We start from the raw sequence: 19,171 nt of genomic DNA on the forward strand, positions 1-19,171 counted from the left end.
ACACACAGATTGCCACTTTGGTCCCTAATGAGCCCTACTCTTTCCCTGGTTATCTTCTTGCCCTTAATATACTTATAAAATGCCTTAGGATTTTCCTTTATCTTGCCCGCCAGTGTTTCTTCATGTCCCTTCTTCGCTCTCCTAATTACTTTTTTTAAGTACCCCCCCTACACTTTCTATACTCCTCTAATGCCTCCACTGTTTTCAGCACTCTGAATCTGCCATAAGCCTCCTTTTTTTTTTTAAACTGATCCAATCCTCGATATCCCTTGACATCCAGATCTCCATGGATTTGTTGGTCCTACCCTTCACCTTAACGGGAACATGTTGGCTCTGAAGTCTCAATATTTCCTCTTTGAATGACTCCCACTGATTTGATGTCGACTTTCCTACAAGTAGCTGATCCCAGTCCACTTTGGCCAGATCCTGTTTTATCATCTAAAAATCGGCCTTCCCCCAATTCAGTACCTTTATTTTCGGTCCATCTTTGACCTTTTCCATAACTACCTTAAATCATACAGAGTTATGGTCACTATCCCCGAAATGTTCCCCCACTGACACTTCTACCACTTGTCCGGCTTCATTCCCTCGGATCAGGTCCAGTACTGAGCCCTTCTCTTGTAGGATGATCTACGTACTGGCACAAAAAGCTCTCCTGTATGCATTTTAAGAATTCCGCCCCATTTAAGCCTTTTGCACTAAGACTATCCCAGTTGATATTGGGGAAGTTGAAATCCCCTATTATTACCATATTATTTTTACACCTCTCTGAGATTTGCCGACATATCTGCTCCTCCATCTCTCCCTGACTGTCTGCAGGCCTGTAGTACACTCCCAGCTAAGTGATTGCCCCCTTTTTGTTTTTAAGTTCTACCCATATGGCCTCATTTGAGGAACCTTTTAAGATATCATCCCTCCTTACTGCAGTAATTGACTCCTTGATCAACAGTGCAATGTCACTTCCTCTTTTACCCCCTCCCCTGTCATGCCTGAAGATTCTATACCCTGGAATATTGAGCTGCCAGTCCTGCCCCTCCTTCAATAATGTCTCTGTGATAGCAATAATATCATAATGCCATGTGCTAATCAATGCCCTCAATTCATCTGCCTTACTAGTAAGACTCCTTGCATTAAACTAGATACAATCCAGCCTTGCATTTTTCACTTGTGCCTTAACAGGTCTATATTTGCTCTGTCTTCCAGACTGACTCAGTTTCTCTTCTATATTTGACTGTATATCACCCCCTACTGTAACTCCACTCTGCATCCCATTCCCCTGTCAAATTAGTTTAAACCCCACCCCCACCCCACAACAGCACCAGCAAACCTCCCAGCCAGGATGTTGGTCCCATTCCGGTTCAGGTGCAACCCGTCCAACTTGTACAGGTCCCACCTTTGCCAGAAACAGACCCAGTGATCCAGGAAACTAAAGCCTTCCCTCCTGCACCACCTCCTCAGCCACGCATTCATCTGCTCTATCCTCCTATTCCTATACTCACTAGCACGTGGCACTGGGACTAATCCAGAGATTACACCCTTTGAGGTCCTGCTTTTTAATCTGCTACCTAGCTCCCTAAATTCTTGTTGCAGGACCTCATCCCTCTTTCTACCTATGTCGTTGGTACCAATGTGTACCACGACCTCTGACTGTTCGCCTTCTTCCTTCAGAATGTCCTGCAGCCGCTCCGAAACCTCCTTGACCCTAGCACCAGGGAGGCAACATACCATCCAGGAGTCTTGTTTGCGGCCACAGGAACGCCTGTCTGTTCGCCTTACGATTGAATCCCCCATCAGTATGGCTCTCCCATTGTTTTTCACCCCCTCCTGTGCAGCAGAGCCCTCCGTGGTGTCACGAACTTGGCTGTTGCTGCTTTCCCCTGGGAGGCCAACCCCCCCACCACCTCCCCCCCAACAGTATCCAAAACGGTATATCTGTTTGAGAGAGGGATGGCCACAGGGGACTCCTGCACTACTCGCCTGCACCTACTACTCCTCCTGGTGGTCACCCATCCCTTTTCTGCCTCTGCATCCATTACCTGCAGTGTGACCACCTCACTAAACGCGCTATCCACGACGTCCTCAGCATAATTAAGGACACTGGTGGCATCCAAAATACAGTTGGATGCTCGGCTGGATGAATAGGAGTATGAGACAGACAAGCTCCCATCAGCTAAATGGTTCTCTTCTGGCCTCTATTTTTTCTTGTGTTCTTATATCATTTATGATAGAAGATCAAACGGGGAAAAACACCAGTAACACAAAATAATGGACAGCTAATTTACTGTAGTTTGGAAACAATGGGACTGACTGTATTTATTTCTTGAAACAGATACTCACCCGCTCCTTCATGCGAGAAACAATGTAACCCAAATATCTGCCCATAGCTTGCTTGGTTGCGTTCTTCTTTTTCATGCTCTATTATGAATAATAATTAGATTAGCAAAGTATTGCTCACTGACTAATCCACTATAACAATCAGCAAAGTAACTCTTAGAAACATTCAATTTACATTAACTTGGAATCTCAAAAGGGACATGTAACTGATAGCACGAGATACTATTTGATTGAAAAATTGTTATCTGGGGGCATTAGCAAAGATAGTGCATAATTGAAACCGGAAAAAATGTGTCAGTAGGTATTTGTAAGATAATAAAAACATGTTTCTGATTTACTGAACATGGAAAGACACTGGCCATGCACGAAGAAAGCTATCTATTCTTAGTCATTATATCCATTTGAAGGCTCTCCTTAACGTTGAAATGGGCTGTAAACATCTACGGGGTCAAAGAGATCAGCCAATGTCCACAAGATTATCCAGAACACTACTGTTTGTATCTATACCAGACCAAGTCTTATTCAGCCATCACTCCTGTGCTCCACTGATCCATTGGCTTCCAGTACCCCATCACCATCAATTTAAAAGTTACATCCATGTATTTAAAACCCTTCATGGCCCTGTTCCTCACTAACTCCGTAGCCTTCTCCAGCCCTACAACACTTCCAAGAAGTCTGTATTCCTCCAACTCTGGCCCCTTGCACATCCCCCATTCCCATCATCTGACCATTGATGGCCGTGCCCTCAGATACTTAGGCTCTATGTACTGAATTTCTTCTCCAAAAGTCTGCTGCTTCACCTCCTCCTCATTAAAAACCACTCTGCCCAAACTTTTAGTCACCCTCCTGGTATCCCCTTCGTTGGCTCAGTGTTGATATGTTTGATTGCTGTTTCTGTGAAACAATGTGGGACATTTTTCTATTATGTTTAAGGTGGTATATAAATGAAGTTATTACACTTAAATATATTGGGATAGGGTCCCACTTCAAGACCGTAGCAAATAATAATGGATAATTGTGTAGTGCTCCCAGTTCACATTTAAATTCTTGTATAAAACAGATTTCATTTTACAATGGTCAGCATGACTCAGCTAAAAGTGTTTTGTGACAGGAGAGTAATGTAATGCCAAACAATGCAATTATTTAAAACAAAAATTAAATGAATATAGGCTTTTAAAGAATCAGAAACCACCAGTAAAAATTATGAGTCATGAAAGAAAATGTGGCATGGATAGTAGACGTGTAGTTATTCTGGGGATACTGGTTATAGTCTACTTCCCGCACTATTAAAAGACAAATAAGTGCCCATTTGCAAAAGTGAAAATATAAAATGTATGAGAGTTCAAAGCAAGCTCAAATTTTACTGTCGCCTGAGCTACTTGACTGTGTTGCTGAAGAGCTGTCAGCATTTCAAAGCCTTCAGTCATTTACAAAATCTTTGGAATCTTTTGCAGCAGTGCTGGAGATCTCAGTTTCTCAGGCTAGGTTAAGGGAAACTAGTCTTAAGTCTCATAAAAGCAACATCAGTGTATTCATCCAATCTTGCATCTCAATGTTTTTCGACTATACCACTGCACTGCATGGCCCATTAAGCATCATCTTGTATCCATCAAAAAGAATAAATTAATTCCTTTTTAGAATTATTTCTGTTCAAAGCTCATCTAAGTTTTTTTTTCACTAAACAGAGATCTACTCACTGGTTAAGAAGTAACTTTCCAAGAACATCTTTTGTTATGAAGTAGGTCCTTGGCTAACTGCTAGATGAACTATCTAATAGCACTCCAATTCAGGATGCCGATAAGAAATCAGCCGAGCTCACAATGCCTATCTGTTGGTCAATATGAAGTAAGACTAACAACTGAGAGAGAATTCCAACACTGCGCTTTCCTCTCAAGCTTGAGGTGGAGACCGACTCAGACAGTTAAGATGAAAGTCTCCTTTCTGATTGCCAGAAGGATCTAAAATAAACTAAGTTTGGCAGTCTCAGTTCCAGCCTGCTACTGAGCAATAATGGTGAAGGCAGATAAAAATCATGGCTTTCAAAAAGGAATTGAATAAGTACCTGAAGAGAGAAAATTTGCAGGTATACAGTGAGGGGGAGTAGGGGAGTGGGACCAGCTAACATGCTCTTGCAAAGAGCCGGCACGGACACGACAGACCATCTGGTCTCCTTCTTCACAGTAACCATTTTCCATGATTCTCAAGTTTGCAGCCCAGCCTATTCCACTTAATTGGCTCAAAATTGTCATTATTGATGGCAGAGAAGGGTTTAAAATATTGCAGTTTGCAGTTAAATTGCAAAGAAAAAAAATGACTTTCTACACAAAAAGCAGCTGCCAATTAACTTTGATTTAATGGGAACAGAAGTCAGCAGAAATCTCTGTCCTGAAATGCTTCTTCCAATTTTGTGACAACAGGCATATACAATAAATATGAATATGATCTTGCAACTATCAACTTTTTTTGTATTAGAACGTTTTGATATATAAAATATATACTTCAAAGAGTTAAGTACTTTACAAAAATTAAAACAGTATCCAGTTTGCAGCTGTAAGCTTGCATGTACTATAATAGCTTTATATAATTCATCTCACAATAGCCTCAGTACTTCTAATAAGTAAGGAAAAAGACAATGATAAATTTTAAAAATTCTATTCATTCCAAATATCTGTATTGAAACTGAATTTTTCAGTAATATTGAAGGGTATATGCCATTTAGGAAGGACAGGTAGGAAGGACAGGAAGCAAGGAAAAGGTGGAGGGGTAGCTCTGTTAATTAATGATGGTATTAGCGCAATAAAGAGGGATGACCTAAGTTCAGCAGACTAGGATGTAGAAGCAGTTTGGGTAGAGATGAGAAATCATAAAGGCAAGAAGACACTTGTGGGAGTGGTGTACAGGCTACCTAACATTAACCACACTGTAGGCTGGGGTATAAAGGAAGAAATAATGGCAGCTTGTCAGAAAGGAACAGTGATAATTATGGGGGATTTTAACCTACAAATAGACTGGAAAAATCAGATGGGCAGGGCTAGCCTAGATGAGGAGTACATAGAATGTTTTCAGGATAATTTCTTGGAACAATAAGTTCTGAAGCCAACCAGAGAGCAGGCTACACTAGACCTGGTATTGTGCAACGAGATAAGATTAATTAATGACCTCATAGTTAAGGTGCCCCAAGGTAGCAGCGATCATAATATGATTGAATTTTACATTCAGTTTGAGGGAGAGAAGAGTGGGTCCAAGACTAGTATTATAAACTTAAATAAGGGCAATTATGAGGGCATGAAAGCAGAGTGAACTGGAAAATAAGGTTAAGGGATAGGTCAATAGAGATGTAGTGGCAGACATTTCAGGGGATATTTCAGAATACACAGAATAGATACATTTCAACGAAAAAGAAAAATTTCAAGGATGGGACCCGCCATCTGTGGTTAACTAAAACAGTTAAAGATAGTTTAAACTTAAAGAGAAAGCCTATCATTGCGCAAAGATGGGAGGCAGGTCAGAAGATTGGAAGAATATAAAAAACAGCAAAGAATGACTAAAAGATTGACAAGGAAGGTAAAATTAGAGTACGAGAGAAAGCTAGCTAGAAATATAAAGACAGATAGTAAGAGTTTCTACAGATATTTTAAAAAGAAAAGAGTTAACAAAGTTAGCTTTGGTCCTATAGAAAGTGAGTCTGGGAATTAATAATGGATAATAAGGAGATGGCAGATGAACAGATATTTTGCATTGGTCTTCACTATTGAGGATACAAGTAACATCACAGTATTAGCTGTAAGTCGGGAAATGGAAGGGAGGGTGGAACTCAAGAAAATTACAATCACCAGGGAAGTGGTACTGAACAAATTGTTGGAGCTGCGGGCTGACAAGTCCCCGGGTCCTGATGGACTTCATCCTAGGGTGTTAAAAGAAGTGGCTAGTGAGATAGTTGATGGGTTAGTTTTAATTTTCCAAAATTTCCTAGCATCAGGGAAGGTTCCATTAGATTGGAAAATAGTGAATGTAACTCCTTTATTCAAAAAGGGAGGGAGACAGAAAGCAGGAAACTACAGGCCATTTAGCTTAACATCTGTCTTAGGGAAAATGTTAGAAGCTATTATAAAAGACGGTTTAGCAGGACATTTAGAAAAAATCAAGGTAATCAGGCAAAGTCAACAGGGTTTTGTGAAAGGGAAATCATGTTTAACCAATTTATTGGAATTCTTTGAGGGAGTTACATGTGCTGTGGATAAAGGGGAACCGGTGGATGTATTGTAGTGAGATTTCCAGAAGGCATTTGATAAGGTGCTACATCAAAGGTTATTGCAGAAAATAAAAGCTCAGGGTGCAGGGGGTAACATATTGGCATGGACAGAAGATTGGCTAGCTTACAGGAAACAGAGAGTAGGCATGAATAGGTAATTTTCTGGTTGGCAGGATGTAAGGAGTGGTGTGCCATAGGGATCAGTGGTGGGGCCTCAAATTTTTACAATATATATGACTTAGATGAAGGGACCGAAGGTATGGTTGCTAAATTTGCTGATGACCCAAAGATAGGTAGGAAAGTAACTTGTGAAGAGGACAGGAGGAGGCTACAAAACGGATATAAATAGGTTAAGTGAGTGGGCAAAGACCTGGCAAATGGAGTATAATGTAGGAAAGTGTGATATTGTCCACTTTGAGAGGAAGAATAAAAAAGCATATTATCTAAATGATGAGAGATTGCAGAGCTCTGAGATGCAGAGGGATCTGGGTGTCCTAGTGCATGAATCGCAAAAGGTTAGTAGGCATCTACAGCACGTAATTAGGAAAGCTAACAGAATGTTATCATTTATCGCGAGGGGAATTCAATACAAAAGTAGGGCGCTTTTGCTTCAGCTATACAGGGCATTGGTGAGACCACATCTGGAGTACTGCGTACAGTAGTGGTCTCCTTATTTAAGGAAGGATGTAAATGCGTTGGAAGCAGTTCAGAGAAGGTTTACTAGACTAATACCTGGAATGGGCGGGCTGTCGTACGAGGAAAGATTGGACAGGCCAGGCTTGCATCCACTGGAATTTAGAAGAGTCAGAGGCAACTTGATTGAAACATTTAAGATCCTGAGGGGTCTTGACAGGGTGGATGTGAAAAGGATGTTTCCCCTTGTGGGAGAATTTAGAACTAGCAGTCACTGTTTAAAAATAAGGGGTCGTCCATTTAAGACAGGGATGAGAAATTTTTTCTCTTAGAAGGTGGTGAGTCTTTGGAATTCTCGTTCTCAAAAGGCAGTGGAAGCAGAGTCTTTGAATATTTTTAAGGCAGAGGTAGATAGATTCTTGATAAGCAAGGGGGTGGAAGGTTATCGGGGGTAGGTGGAAATGTGGAGTAATCAGTTTAGCTATGCACTTATTGAATGGCGGAGCAAGCTCAAAGGGCTGAGTGGCCTAGTCCTGCTCCTAATTCGTATGTTCGTATTCATAGTGATTTGTGCACAACTCTAGTTTCAAACCCCTCAATAGCCTCCCTTTGCTCCCCTTAAAAAATGTAAATTTTAAAACATTTCTTTAAACAAAGTATGCTTGGAAAATAAAGTAATAGAACTAAAGAAACAGAAGGACCGATCAATAAATTTCTTGTGTTGTATAGCAACTTATTTATTTATATAGGGCCTTTAACATAGGAAAATATCTCAAGGTGCTTCATAGGGGTACAATCAAAAAAATGGCACCAAGTCACATTAGGACAGATAAGAGGTAGGTTTTAACAAGGGTCTTAAGGAGGAAATAAAGGTAAAGAGGCAGAGAGGTTTAGGGAGGGAATACCAGAGCTTAGGGCCTAGGCAGCTGAAGACATGGCCACCAATGGAGCAGTGATGAAAATCAGGGATGCACAAGAGGGGAATAATGGGAGGCGTGCAGAAATGGTCTGAGAGATAGGGAGGGACAAGGCTATGGAGACATTTGAAAACATGGATGAGAACTTTACAAAAATGTTTGGCACTGCCAGACCGGGAGCCAAATGTTGGTCATTGAGCACAGGGGTGATGGGACGCGGTGCAAGTTAGGATACAGGCAGCACAGAATTGGAGGAGCCCAACTTTATGTAGAGTCAGAGTCATACAGCACAGAAACAGGCCCTTCCGCCCATCGTGTCTGCGCCAGACATCAAGCACCGACCTATTCTAATCCCATTTTCCAGCACTTGGCCCGTAGACTTGTATGCTATGGCGTTTCAAGTGCTCATCTAAATACTTCTTAAATGTCGTGAGGGTTCCTGCCTCTGCCACCTCTTCAGTCAGTGCGTTCCAGATTCCAACCACCCTATGGGGGAAATTTTTTTTTCCTCAAATCCCCTCTAAACCTTCTGCACCTTAGCTTAAATCTATGCCCCCTGGTTATTGACCCCTCCGCTAAGAGAAAATGTTTCTTCCTATCTAACCTATCTATGCCCCTCATAATTTTGTATACCTCAATCATGTCTCCCCCCACCCCCCCTCAGCTTTCTCTGCTGCAAGGAAAACAACCCTAGCCTGTTCAGTCTCTCTTCATAGCTGAAATGCTCCAACCCAGGCAACATCCTAGTGAATCTCCTCTGCACCCTCTCCAGTGCAATCACATCCTTCCTATAGTGTGGTGCCCAGAACTGTACACAGTACTCCAGCTGTGGCCTAACTAGCGTTTTATACAGCTCCATCATCATAACCTCCCTGCTCTTATATCCTATGCCTCGGCTAATAAAGGCAAGTATCCCATCTGCCTTCCTAACCACCTTATCTACCTGTGCTGCTGCCTTCAGTGATCTATGGACAAGTACACCAAGGCCACTCTGACTTTCTGTACTTCATAGGATCCTACCATCCATTGTATATTCCCTTGCCTTGTTAGTCCTCCCAAAATGTATCACCTCACACTTCTCAGGATGAAATTCCATTTGCCACAACTCCGCCTATCTTACCAGCCCATCTATATCGTCCTGTAATCTAAGGCTTTCTTCCTCACTAATTATGACACCACCAATTTTTGTGTCATCCGCAAACATACTGATCATACCTCCTATATTCACGTCTAAATCATTAATGTACAGTACAAACAGCAAGGGTCCCAGCACCGATCCCTGCGATACACTACTGGTCACAAGCTTCCACTTGCAGAAACAACCCTCGACCATCACCCTCTGCCTCCTGCCACTAAGCCAATTTTGATCCAATTTGCCCTGGATCCCATGGGCTCTTACCTTCTTAACCAATCTCCCATGCGGGACCTTATCAAAAGCCTTACTGAAGTCCATATAGACTACATCAACTGCTTTATCCTCATCTACACATTTAGTCACCTCCTCAAAAAATTCAATCAAGTTAGTTAGATACGATCTCCGCCTGACAAAGCCATGCTGACTATCCCTGATTAATCCCTGCCTCTCCAACTGGAGATTAATCCTGTCCCTCGGAATTTATTCCAATAGTTTCCCAACCACTGATATTAGACTCACTGGCCTGTAATTACCTGGTTTATCCCTGCTATCCTTCTTGAATAATGAAACCACATTTGCTGTCCTCCAGTCCTCTGGTACCTCTCCTGTGGCTAGAGAGGATTTGAAAATTTGTGTCAGAGCCCCTGTTATCTCCTCCCTTGCCTCACATAACAGCCTGGGATACATTTCATCTGGACCTGGGGATTTATCCACTTTTAAGCCCACTAAAACAGATAATACTTCCTCCCTTTCAATGCTAATATGTTCAAGTATATCACAATCCTCCTCCCTGATCTCTACACCTATATCGTCCTTCTCCATAGTGAACACAGATGAAAAGTAATCATTTAAAACCTCACCTCTGTCCTCCGGCTCCACACACAGATTGCCACTTTGGTCCCTAATGAGCCCTACTCTTTCCCTGGTTATCCTCTAGCCCTTAATATATTTATAAAATGCCTTTGGATTTTCCTTTATCTTGCCCGCCAGTGTTTTTTCATGTCCCCTCTTCACTCTCCTAATTACTTTAAGTACCCCCCTACATTTTCTATACTCCTCTAAGACCTCCGCTGTTTTCAGCACTCTGAATCTGCCATAAGCCTCCTTTTTTTTCCTGATGCAATCCTCTATATCCCTTGACATCCAGGGTTCCCTGGACTTGTTGGTCCTACCCTTCACCTTAACGGGTACATGTTGGCTCTGAACTCTGACTATTTCCTCTTTGAATGACTCCCACTGGTCTGATGTAGACTTTCCTACAAGTAGCTGCTCCCAGTCCACTTTGGCCAGATCCTGTTTTATCATACTGAAATCGGCCTTCCCCCAATTCAGTACCTTTATTTCCGGTCCGTGTTTGCTCTTTTCCATAACTACCTTAAATCTTAGAGCTATGGTCACTATCCCCAAAATGTTCCCCCACTGACACTTCTACCGCTTGTCCAGCTTCATTCCCTAGGATTAGGTCCAGTACTGCCCCTTCTCTTGTAGGATATTCTACATACAGGCTCAAAAAGCTCTCCTGTATGCATTTTAAGAATTCCGCCCTCTTTAAGCCTTTTCCACTAAGACTATCCCAGTTGATATTAGGGAAGTTAAAATTCCCTACTATTATTACCCTATTATTTTTACACTTCTCTGAGATTTGCCTACATATCTGCTCCTCTATCTCTCCCTGACTGTTTGAAGGCCTGTAGTACACTCCCAGCCAAGTGATTGCCCCCTTTTTGTTTTTAAGTTTAAATGTAGGGGGTGGAAGAGGGGAGCCTGGCCAAGAGAGCATTGTAATAGTCATGTCTAGAGGTAACAGACATAGATAAGGCTTTCAGCAGGAGATGAGCTGAGGTAGAGGCGGATTGGGCAGTGTTAGAGGTGGAAGTATGAATCTTGGTGATGGATTGGATGTGTGCTCGGAAGCTCATCTCAGGGTCAAATATGACATCAAGTTTATGAACAATCTGCTTAAGCCTCCACCAGTTGCCAGGGAGAGGGACAGAGTCGATGGCTAAGGAATGAAGATTGTACCAGGGCCCAAAGACAATGGCTTTGGTTTTGCCATTATTTAGTTGCAGGACACTTTTGCTCATCTAGAACTGGATGGCAGATAACCAGTGTAATAAATCAAGAGACAGTACAGGGGTTGAGACAGATGGTGGTGAAGTAGAACTGGGTGTTGTCAGCATACATGTGGAGCCTGACGTGTTTTCAGATGAGGTTGTAGTTTCCAGCTTATTTGTTAAATTGGCTAATTTGTTATCTTTGCTTTAGGAATAATATTTTTGTCACTAAGGTAGCATTCATTTATATGTAGAGTTACTCTGATGATTCTGTTGTTATCTTTGCCCACTACTCCAAGTATCCCCTCAGTCTCCATCTCTTATAGCCTTGAATGCCCATCTCTGATTTCCTGCCCATCTCCCATCATCGCCTCTCCAAGCTCATCTCATTCACATGACCTGCTCCCATGATCCCATTCACACTACACTTCTGACAAAACAATTTCCTCCCTAGCACTCATGCTAGCTGACATTGCAAATGGTCCCTTCTCAGGTATCATCACTCTCCTTTCAAATCTGCCTTCACCACCCTGCTACTCAAAAAACCCACCCTCGACCCAGATAACTTCCAACCCATCGCCAACCTTCCTTTTCTCTCCCAAGTCCTCGACTACGTTGTCAACCTTCCAGATCCAATTCACCTGCAACTGCTTGTTTAAATCTCTCCATTCAGGTTTCCACCCCTCCTGCTGCAAAAAGGCAGCCTTAACCAAAGTCACAACATTCTTTGTGACTGTGAGGCATTATTCATCCTTGACCATTCTGCAGTCTTGAATGAGGTTGACCACACATTCCCGCTCCAAATATTCTCCACAATCCAACTCATTGGGCTGAATTTTACTGGCCCCTCGACACCGCACATCAAAGAGCGGGGGCCAGTAAAATTCTGCGGGGAGAGGCCCACCTCGACCTGTGACGTCGAGAAGGGCCCGCCGCAAATTACTGATGGCGGCACCCCAATTACAATATGCTAAACTGTACTTACCTCTGCAGATTATGCAGCCCGCCGCCTCTCCATGGACACCTCCGGATTTTTCGCTGAACGGGCGGCCGTCACGTTCATGATTTGAAAAGCCGGCGGGTCCTCAGAGGCAGAAGGTTTCGTGGCAGCAGGCAAGTTCCTTTTCAGGTGTCTCACTCTACATTCTTAAAGACAGGAGGGAGGGGGGGATTACAGGGGTCCCACCTGGCATATTGGAAGGGAGGGGGGAGGGGGGGATACACAGAGGTCTCACTCTGCATACTAGAAGGAAGGATGGAGGGGGTCTGGGATTACTGGAGGGAAAGCTCTGAGGCATGAAGGGAGGTACTGTGTACCCTCTCTTCGTAAACAGTGTATGCTCTGCGTTTATTCGTGTTTGTGAAGGAGCAATGGCACTCTAGTCACCCTGCGTGTGGGGAGGGTGCCAGAAAGGGCAGGAGCATTAAGGTTATATGGATGGTGGGGGCAATCGATTCAGCTGGTAGGATCTTAATGTGGTCATACTGTGCCACAGTGTTGTCCAAGATGGGCAATGCCAATGGCACGCCACATAGTTGATCCATGAAAGCAGCTGATGTACCCATCAACACCAATCCCTGCCCGGTTAGGAACCTTCAAATATATGAAAGGTTCAACTTTATCTATCACATGGAAATAGGTATTGCTCATCCTACATTGTGTGATCCTCTGCTCCTGAGGATTCGTATGCGCCAGAAGCACTATCAACAGGCAGGTGTGATCCACGTAAAGGCCCCCAGTCGTGAACAGCAGCCCCCAAGAGGAGCGCGCCATTACGACTGCCGTGCATCTACAGACCCCACATGACATGCCATCAAATGTCAGAGCACCTGTGTCAGAGGCGATTGCACATGTAGAGAGGGTGGTGACACGTCTCTGTGCCCTGTTCAAAGATAACCTGCAGCCCATGGGCTTCGGTGGACATCTTGTGCCTTTGGGCTTCATAGTGGCAGTGGTTCTCAAGCTTGATGCCTATGCTGCTTTTCAGGGGCCCACCAGAGAACTTTGTGGGGTCACACAGTCAGTAGTGCACTGTTGCATCAGGGAGGTCACCGATACACTGCACTGGAGGGCCAGTAGTATGTCCACTTCAGGACGGACTCAGACAGCCAGGCCCAGAGGGCCATCGGTTTCGGCACCATTGCCAAAGAACCACAGGTTGTAATGTTCATAAACTGCACTCATGTGGCCATCAGGCCTGCCGCCAGGCTACCACCTGCAGACGTCACCATTAAAGAAATCCTCTCAATTCAGGTAAAGCTGGTATGTGATCATTGCAGATGCTTCATGCAAATTTGTGACCACTTCTCAGGCAGCTGTCATGACACCTGGGACCTGCGCCAGTCCCAGCTGCTCACTGAACTGGCTCAGATGGAGGGGTGGCTTCTTGGAGATAAGGGCTATCCCTTGCAGACATGGCTTCCGACACCAGTGAGAGACCTCACCACTGCTGAAGAGGAGAGATACAATGCCAGTCACTGAGCTACAAGATCTACTACTGAGCAGGAGATCAGCATGCTGAAAGAGCGCTTCCAATGCCTGGATGGATGGGGTGATGCCCTGTATGGGCCGAAAAGGCCAGCTCCTTTCTTTACTGCTCTGCACAACTGTGCACCCAATAGAGGCCAGGCCTGGCATGATGAGGAGAGACATCAACAGGTTTCCTCCTCAGACTATGAGGACGCTGAGGACCTACAACATGAAAGACACATGGGAGGACAGATGGCACCCAGGCTCTGCACGCAGGGCAAGCAGTGAGCCAGGGATGTATGGCAGTGGCTTATCAGACAAAGGCTGTCTGCTCCAAAGGAACCGACATGAGCTCCGCAAGCCACACATCACCCTCGCTCACCTGCTGTGCACCAGTCCACATCTGTGCAGCATCCCTGTGTAAACCATTAGAGGCAGCAGCTGACTGAGTCAATGCCAGTGTCACTGCATCCATGGAGACGCTCATGAGTAATGGTGGCAGGGCAATGGTGTTATTGCATACGTTAGCTCTCCTGAAGGGCCAGTGGTGTAAAGGGATGCGACATTGACGCTACATGCTGGCACACATCATTCACACAGAGAAAGGGACACACATGTTGATGAGGAACATTTAGTGAAAGACGCATTTACATTGCTGTGACTGCCGTGCATTCACATTTGTGTCAGTGCGTTCTTTCTAAACCTCTGTAATGCCTTTCATGATATATTTAAGTCTCACGTCCTGGAATGTGCAAAATTGAGATTATTCACCCAGGTGTGGCACGCCTACAAGAAGGAATGTTACACTTGAGTGGAGAAAGAGGATCGCAACGTCACAGGACTGGGACACAGCAGGGTAAGTATGTGGCAGCAAAGCAGAAAGTGCTGGGGGAACTCAGCAGGTCAGGCAGCATCTGTGGAGAGAGAAGCAGAGTTAACTATAGGTCTGTGAACTTGGACAGGTTAACTCTGCTTCTCTCTCCACAGACCTGCTGGATTTCTGCAGCACTTTCTGCTTTGCTGCAAGATTGACAGCAGGCCCACCCTTCAGCAGTTAGGCAGGTATTCTTTGACAGCTGTCAGGTAGCAGGTGCTGGGCCGCTTTAAATAGGGCCCCAGCACCTGCTGCACAGCTGTCAAAAGGTCTCTCACTGTGCCGAATGTCCCGCCTCTCCCCACGTAATATGGGGAGGGTGGCTTGGCGGCGTGATGTTAATGAGCCCCTGCGCGTAATATTGCGGGGGCTCTGCGGCGGCAGCTCCGCTGAGTTTAAAGGGCACCGCCGCGCAGCATGGCGCTCGAATAAAATTCAGCCCATTCTGTTTGGCCTCTTATTGGATCCACTCTTGCCCATTCTATGACAGCCAGGCGATCTCTAACAATGGCATCACATTCCACACCTTTACCATCACCTGGGGAGTCCAAAATCCACCCATGGCCCCCTCCTTTTCCTCATCTACATGCAAGCTCCTGCAGACATCATCCAAAGAACAGGCCAGTTGCCACGTGTTTAGTCTAGTTTAGTTTAGAGATACAGCACTGAAACAGGCCCTTCGGCCCACCGAGTCTGTGCCGACCATCAACCATCCATTTATACTAATCCTACACTAATCCCATATTCCTACCACATCCCCACCTGTCTCTATATTCCCCTACCACCTACCTATACTAGGAGCAATTTATAATGGCCAATTTACCTATCAACCTGCAAGTCTTTGGCATGTGGGAGGAAACCGGAGCACCCGGAGGAAACCCACGCAGACACAGGGAGAACTTGCAAACTCCACACAGGCAGTACCCAGAATTGAACCCGGGTCGCTGGAGCTGTGAGGCTGCGGTGCTAACCACTGCGCCACTGTGTTGATAACTGCTTTTCTGACATCCAGTCTTGAATTTCCTCCAGTTGGACATTGGGGAGACCAAAACCAGTGGACCAAAACCAAAACTCACACCACCAACTCCATCCTTCTACCTAAGATCTCAGCATCCTGTTCTACCCTCAGATGAGCTTCCATTATCTTCATCACAAAAAGCATGTACTTCCATCAAATAACATCACCTACCTTTGCCCTTTCCTCAGCTGAAACCCTCATCCATAGCTTGGTCATGTCCAGACTCAACTTAGCTAATTCTCTAGCATCCAGCCCTCCACCCTCCATAAGCTTTATTTCATCTGAGACTCTGCTCTGTATGCTATCTCGTCACAAGAGCTGCTCGCTCAAAACTCCTGTCCTCACTTACCTACAATGGGCTCCTATTTCAACGTCAAATTGAAAATCCTCATTCTGATGTTTAATTCTCTTCATGGTCACCCATCCCATCTCGGTACCCTCCTCCAGTATACAACACCAAGCTCTCCAATCTTCTAACTGCAGTCTTTTGTGCACCCCCCAATTCATCCCACCACTGGTGACTATGCTTTCAACCACCCCATGTTGTTGAATTCTCTACCAACACCTCTTTACCTCTCCACCTCCTTCTCCTCCTTCAAGGCCCTCCTTAAGAACCTCTATTTGACCAAGTTTTTGATCACCTCTCCTAATCTCTTTTTTTGGATCAGTGGTTTCCCTCTCCCAACCCCTATGCTTCTGTGAAATGTCTTCGGATATTTTTCTACATCAAAAGTGATACACAAATTCAAGTTATTGGAACTTTGAATATTACATGAATGGATCAACTGTTTCTGCAAGATATTCTCTTCGCTGCTTCATAGGTCTGCTTGGCTTGGGATTGCAGAGCTCTGAAGCAAGAAACGCATTTTCCCTGCAGCCTGCCAAATAATAAACCATCACTAGATGGAGACTGGGTCTGCAGAACACAAACTGCCAACAAGTCAGGCTGAGCATTCTTTGGGATCCCTGTTCCCAACAAGATTACAAAACTTTTTTTTATTGCATCCTTCCCAGGAGTGAGAAAGTGATGTTCAAATAACCATACAAGATATGAAAACAATAATTTTTGGTACCACAAGAGGCGAGATTGCCAATTATTTCCTGTGTATGAAATGAACAATAAAATTTCCTGTCAAGACAATTTGTTAAACCTATTTTCCAAATTATAATACATGCGCAAGAAATTTATATAACTGCATCAATTTATAACCAGTCTGTATCATTTTGAATTCAGGATACAAGCAATATTAAATCATTAATATAGCTTTATTTGTTCTTCTCAAGACATACTTTGTATCCACTATAGCTACCTTGCTCAGCAAGGAAGAGAAGTGCAAATAATGGACATCTCTACTGAAGTCATCAATGCGACTCGAGTTTTTTCACCGATAGGTGTACTTAAGCAGTCTGAAAATAGGCAACTTTGAGAAATAGTATCCCCTCACCTTCTGCTTCCCCCACAACTGAGGATATAGGATTCAAAAGCATGTGCTCTAGGTGGGTCACAGCTATTTATATAGAATTATTAACATGTACATTTGATAGTAAACATAATTGAAGCATTAAAAAAATGTTCAACTTGTATCTGCATAAATGTTACATGATGACAACATTGTCTTTGGGATTGAAAAACGTATTTAAGATTGTACAAAGTGTACAATGTGCTACATTTACATTTTAAAGATCTGCAATTTAGTTAAGAAAAAATTTACTTACTTTGCACACCTGGCACTGCCAATGTGAACTGCTGTCTTGTGGCCTGAATTCATCAGGAAGACATTTTGGGTGATACACACGGAAGCAGGAATCACAAGTTAGGACCTCTCCTGCCATGTGACACTCCATGCAATACCAGTCATGGCTTTCTACACTCCAATCCTGCAATGGAAAGAAACATAAATGTATAAGTTTCAAGTCAACCCATAACAAAAAACATTTTTCTGTTTTACTAATGAATAGCGGCACATATGGGGAACAGGGTAGAAGCCAGTGGTAAGGTAGTCAGATGCAGCCTTAAAATGACAAAATATTACATTAGTTGCAAGGTCCACTTTAAAGATAGCTTGCTATATATAACAGCCTCCAAACACCACTGCAAGGTAACATTTAACTTTGTCACTATAGAAGTATACAGAGGCTGCAACTACAAACTGTTACCAAAATTAAACTTAGTATTGAAATGATAATATGATTCCTTAGTATACACTGAAATTCATCACTTGTTCAAACATGCTTCCATTTTTCCTAGGCTTTTGTTGGAAACATGCTGGGCAATCCAATTCAGGAACAGTTCTGATTTCCACCACTAAGTGGCAACAACATTTACTGTAAAAGCAACAAAACCTGAATAGTGGATATTTAAAACTATTATTCTGAAAATCAATTGCTAAAATGTAGGGCTGAATTTTACAGACCCCCCTCCCCCCCCGACTCCTGTTGGGGGTTGTGGCGGGGGGGCAAAAAATGCTCCGGGAGAGGCCCTTCATGGACCTCAACGCAGGGAAGGCCCGGCCCCATATTGCTGACGGTGGTGAGGCCTCATGGCGGCCCCCCACCACTCAGCAATGGGAGCCCAATTTAAATAGGTTAATTAATGTAAATAAGTGAGTTGATTACCATTGTGCTCCCGCCGTCCGTCCCAGAGCACTATTGGTGCTAGTGGCCAGCACTCCTGCGTCTGGCGGGTGGTATCAGAGTCATTTCATTGGTGTAGGGGATGGTGGGATGGGGTAAAGTTTATGAACTTTGTGGGGGGAGGAGGGGAAGGTCAGGTGCACAAGGTAAGTATTTGGGGGTGGAGGGGGAGGGAGGGCAAGGAACTAAATCTATGGTTGTTTGGCAGGGGGGAATGGGAGAGGGGAAAGATCCATTAATTTAATTTTTTTAAATCAATTTTATTTTAAATATTTCAATATAACAATAGGGCCCGAAGCCCTTTAAAAATGGCATAAGCACCTGTGCAAAGGCAGCTGTCATCATTGACGGGGACAGACCGCCAACCCCCTCCACATCATCAGGGGGAGGAGGGGCAGTCCGCCCTGGCCATTTAAATGAGCTGCTATGTTTAATATCACGGTGGCTCCGGATGTGTGGACCGTCATTGTTTACGTCCGCCAAATGTAAAACACAGCCGTAGTTTTAGAAGATTAGAAAAGCAAAGAATCAATTATATCACTGGTTCCCAAGAACAAGTAGCATGTGGCCATCACACCTGTCATTTTCTGTCTACTGACCAAGCTCTGTGCATGTATGCTTCCACACGTGTAAGATTTTGCTCACTGGCTTCCAATGCAACCTATATTAGGAGTCAGCTGCAGGACTATCAGTTCTCCCTTCATTAAAAAGGGAAGTTCACAAAGTTTACAAAAAGTTCAATGCAGGCAAGAAGAGCTTTTAAAACCTGGGTCATAACAAGCTGCAGTTATCCTACACTAAGTGGAAAATCCAAGCGGTGTGCAACTAAATCCCTGAGGTGGGTTCATAA

At 44.0% G+C, this 19,171-nt stretch overlaps 1 protein-coding gene across 8 annotated transcripts in view; it reads right to left on the reverse strand.

Annotated features, from left to right (window-relative positions):
• zmynd11 (zinc finger, MYND-type containing 11) overlaps positions 1-19,171 on the reverse strand; it is a 231,668-nt gene that overhangs the window by 112,652 nt on the left and 99,845 nt on the right. For all 8 annotated transcript variants that reach the window (XM_068014984.1, XM_068014979.1, XM_068014982.1 and 5 more), the window contains 2 exons: positions 17,404-17,565; positions 2,338-2,415 (listed from right to left, as the gene is read on the reverse strand). In XM_068014984.1, the coding sequence (XP_067871085.1) occupies positions 2,338-2,415; positions 17,404-17,565 (240 nt within the window). The remainder of the gene's footprint in view (positions 1-2,337; positions 2,416-17,403; positions 17,566-19,171) is intronic.

The sequence above is a fragment of the Heterodontus francisci genome, chromosome 2 (assembly GCF_036365525.1).
Source record: "Heterodontus francisci isolate sHetFra1 chromosome 2, sHetFra1.hap1, whole genome shotgun sequence".
Taxonomy (NCBI): Eukaryota; Metazoa; Chordata; class Chondrichthyes; order Heterodontiformes; family Heterodontidae; genus Heterodontus; species Heterodontus francisci.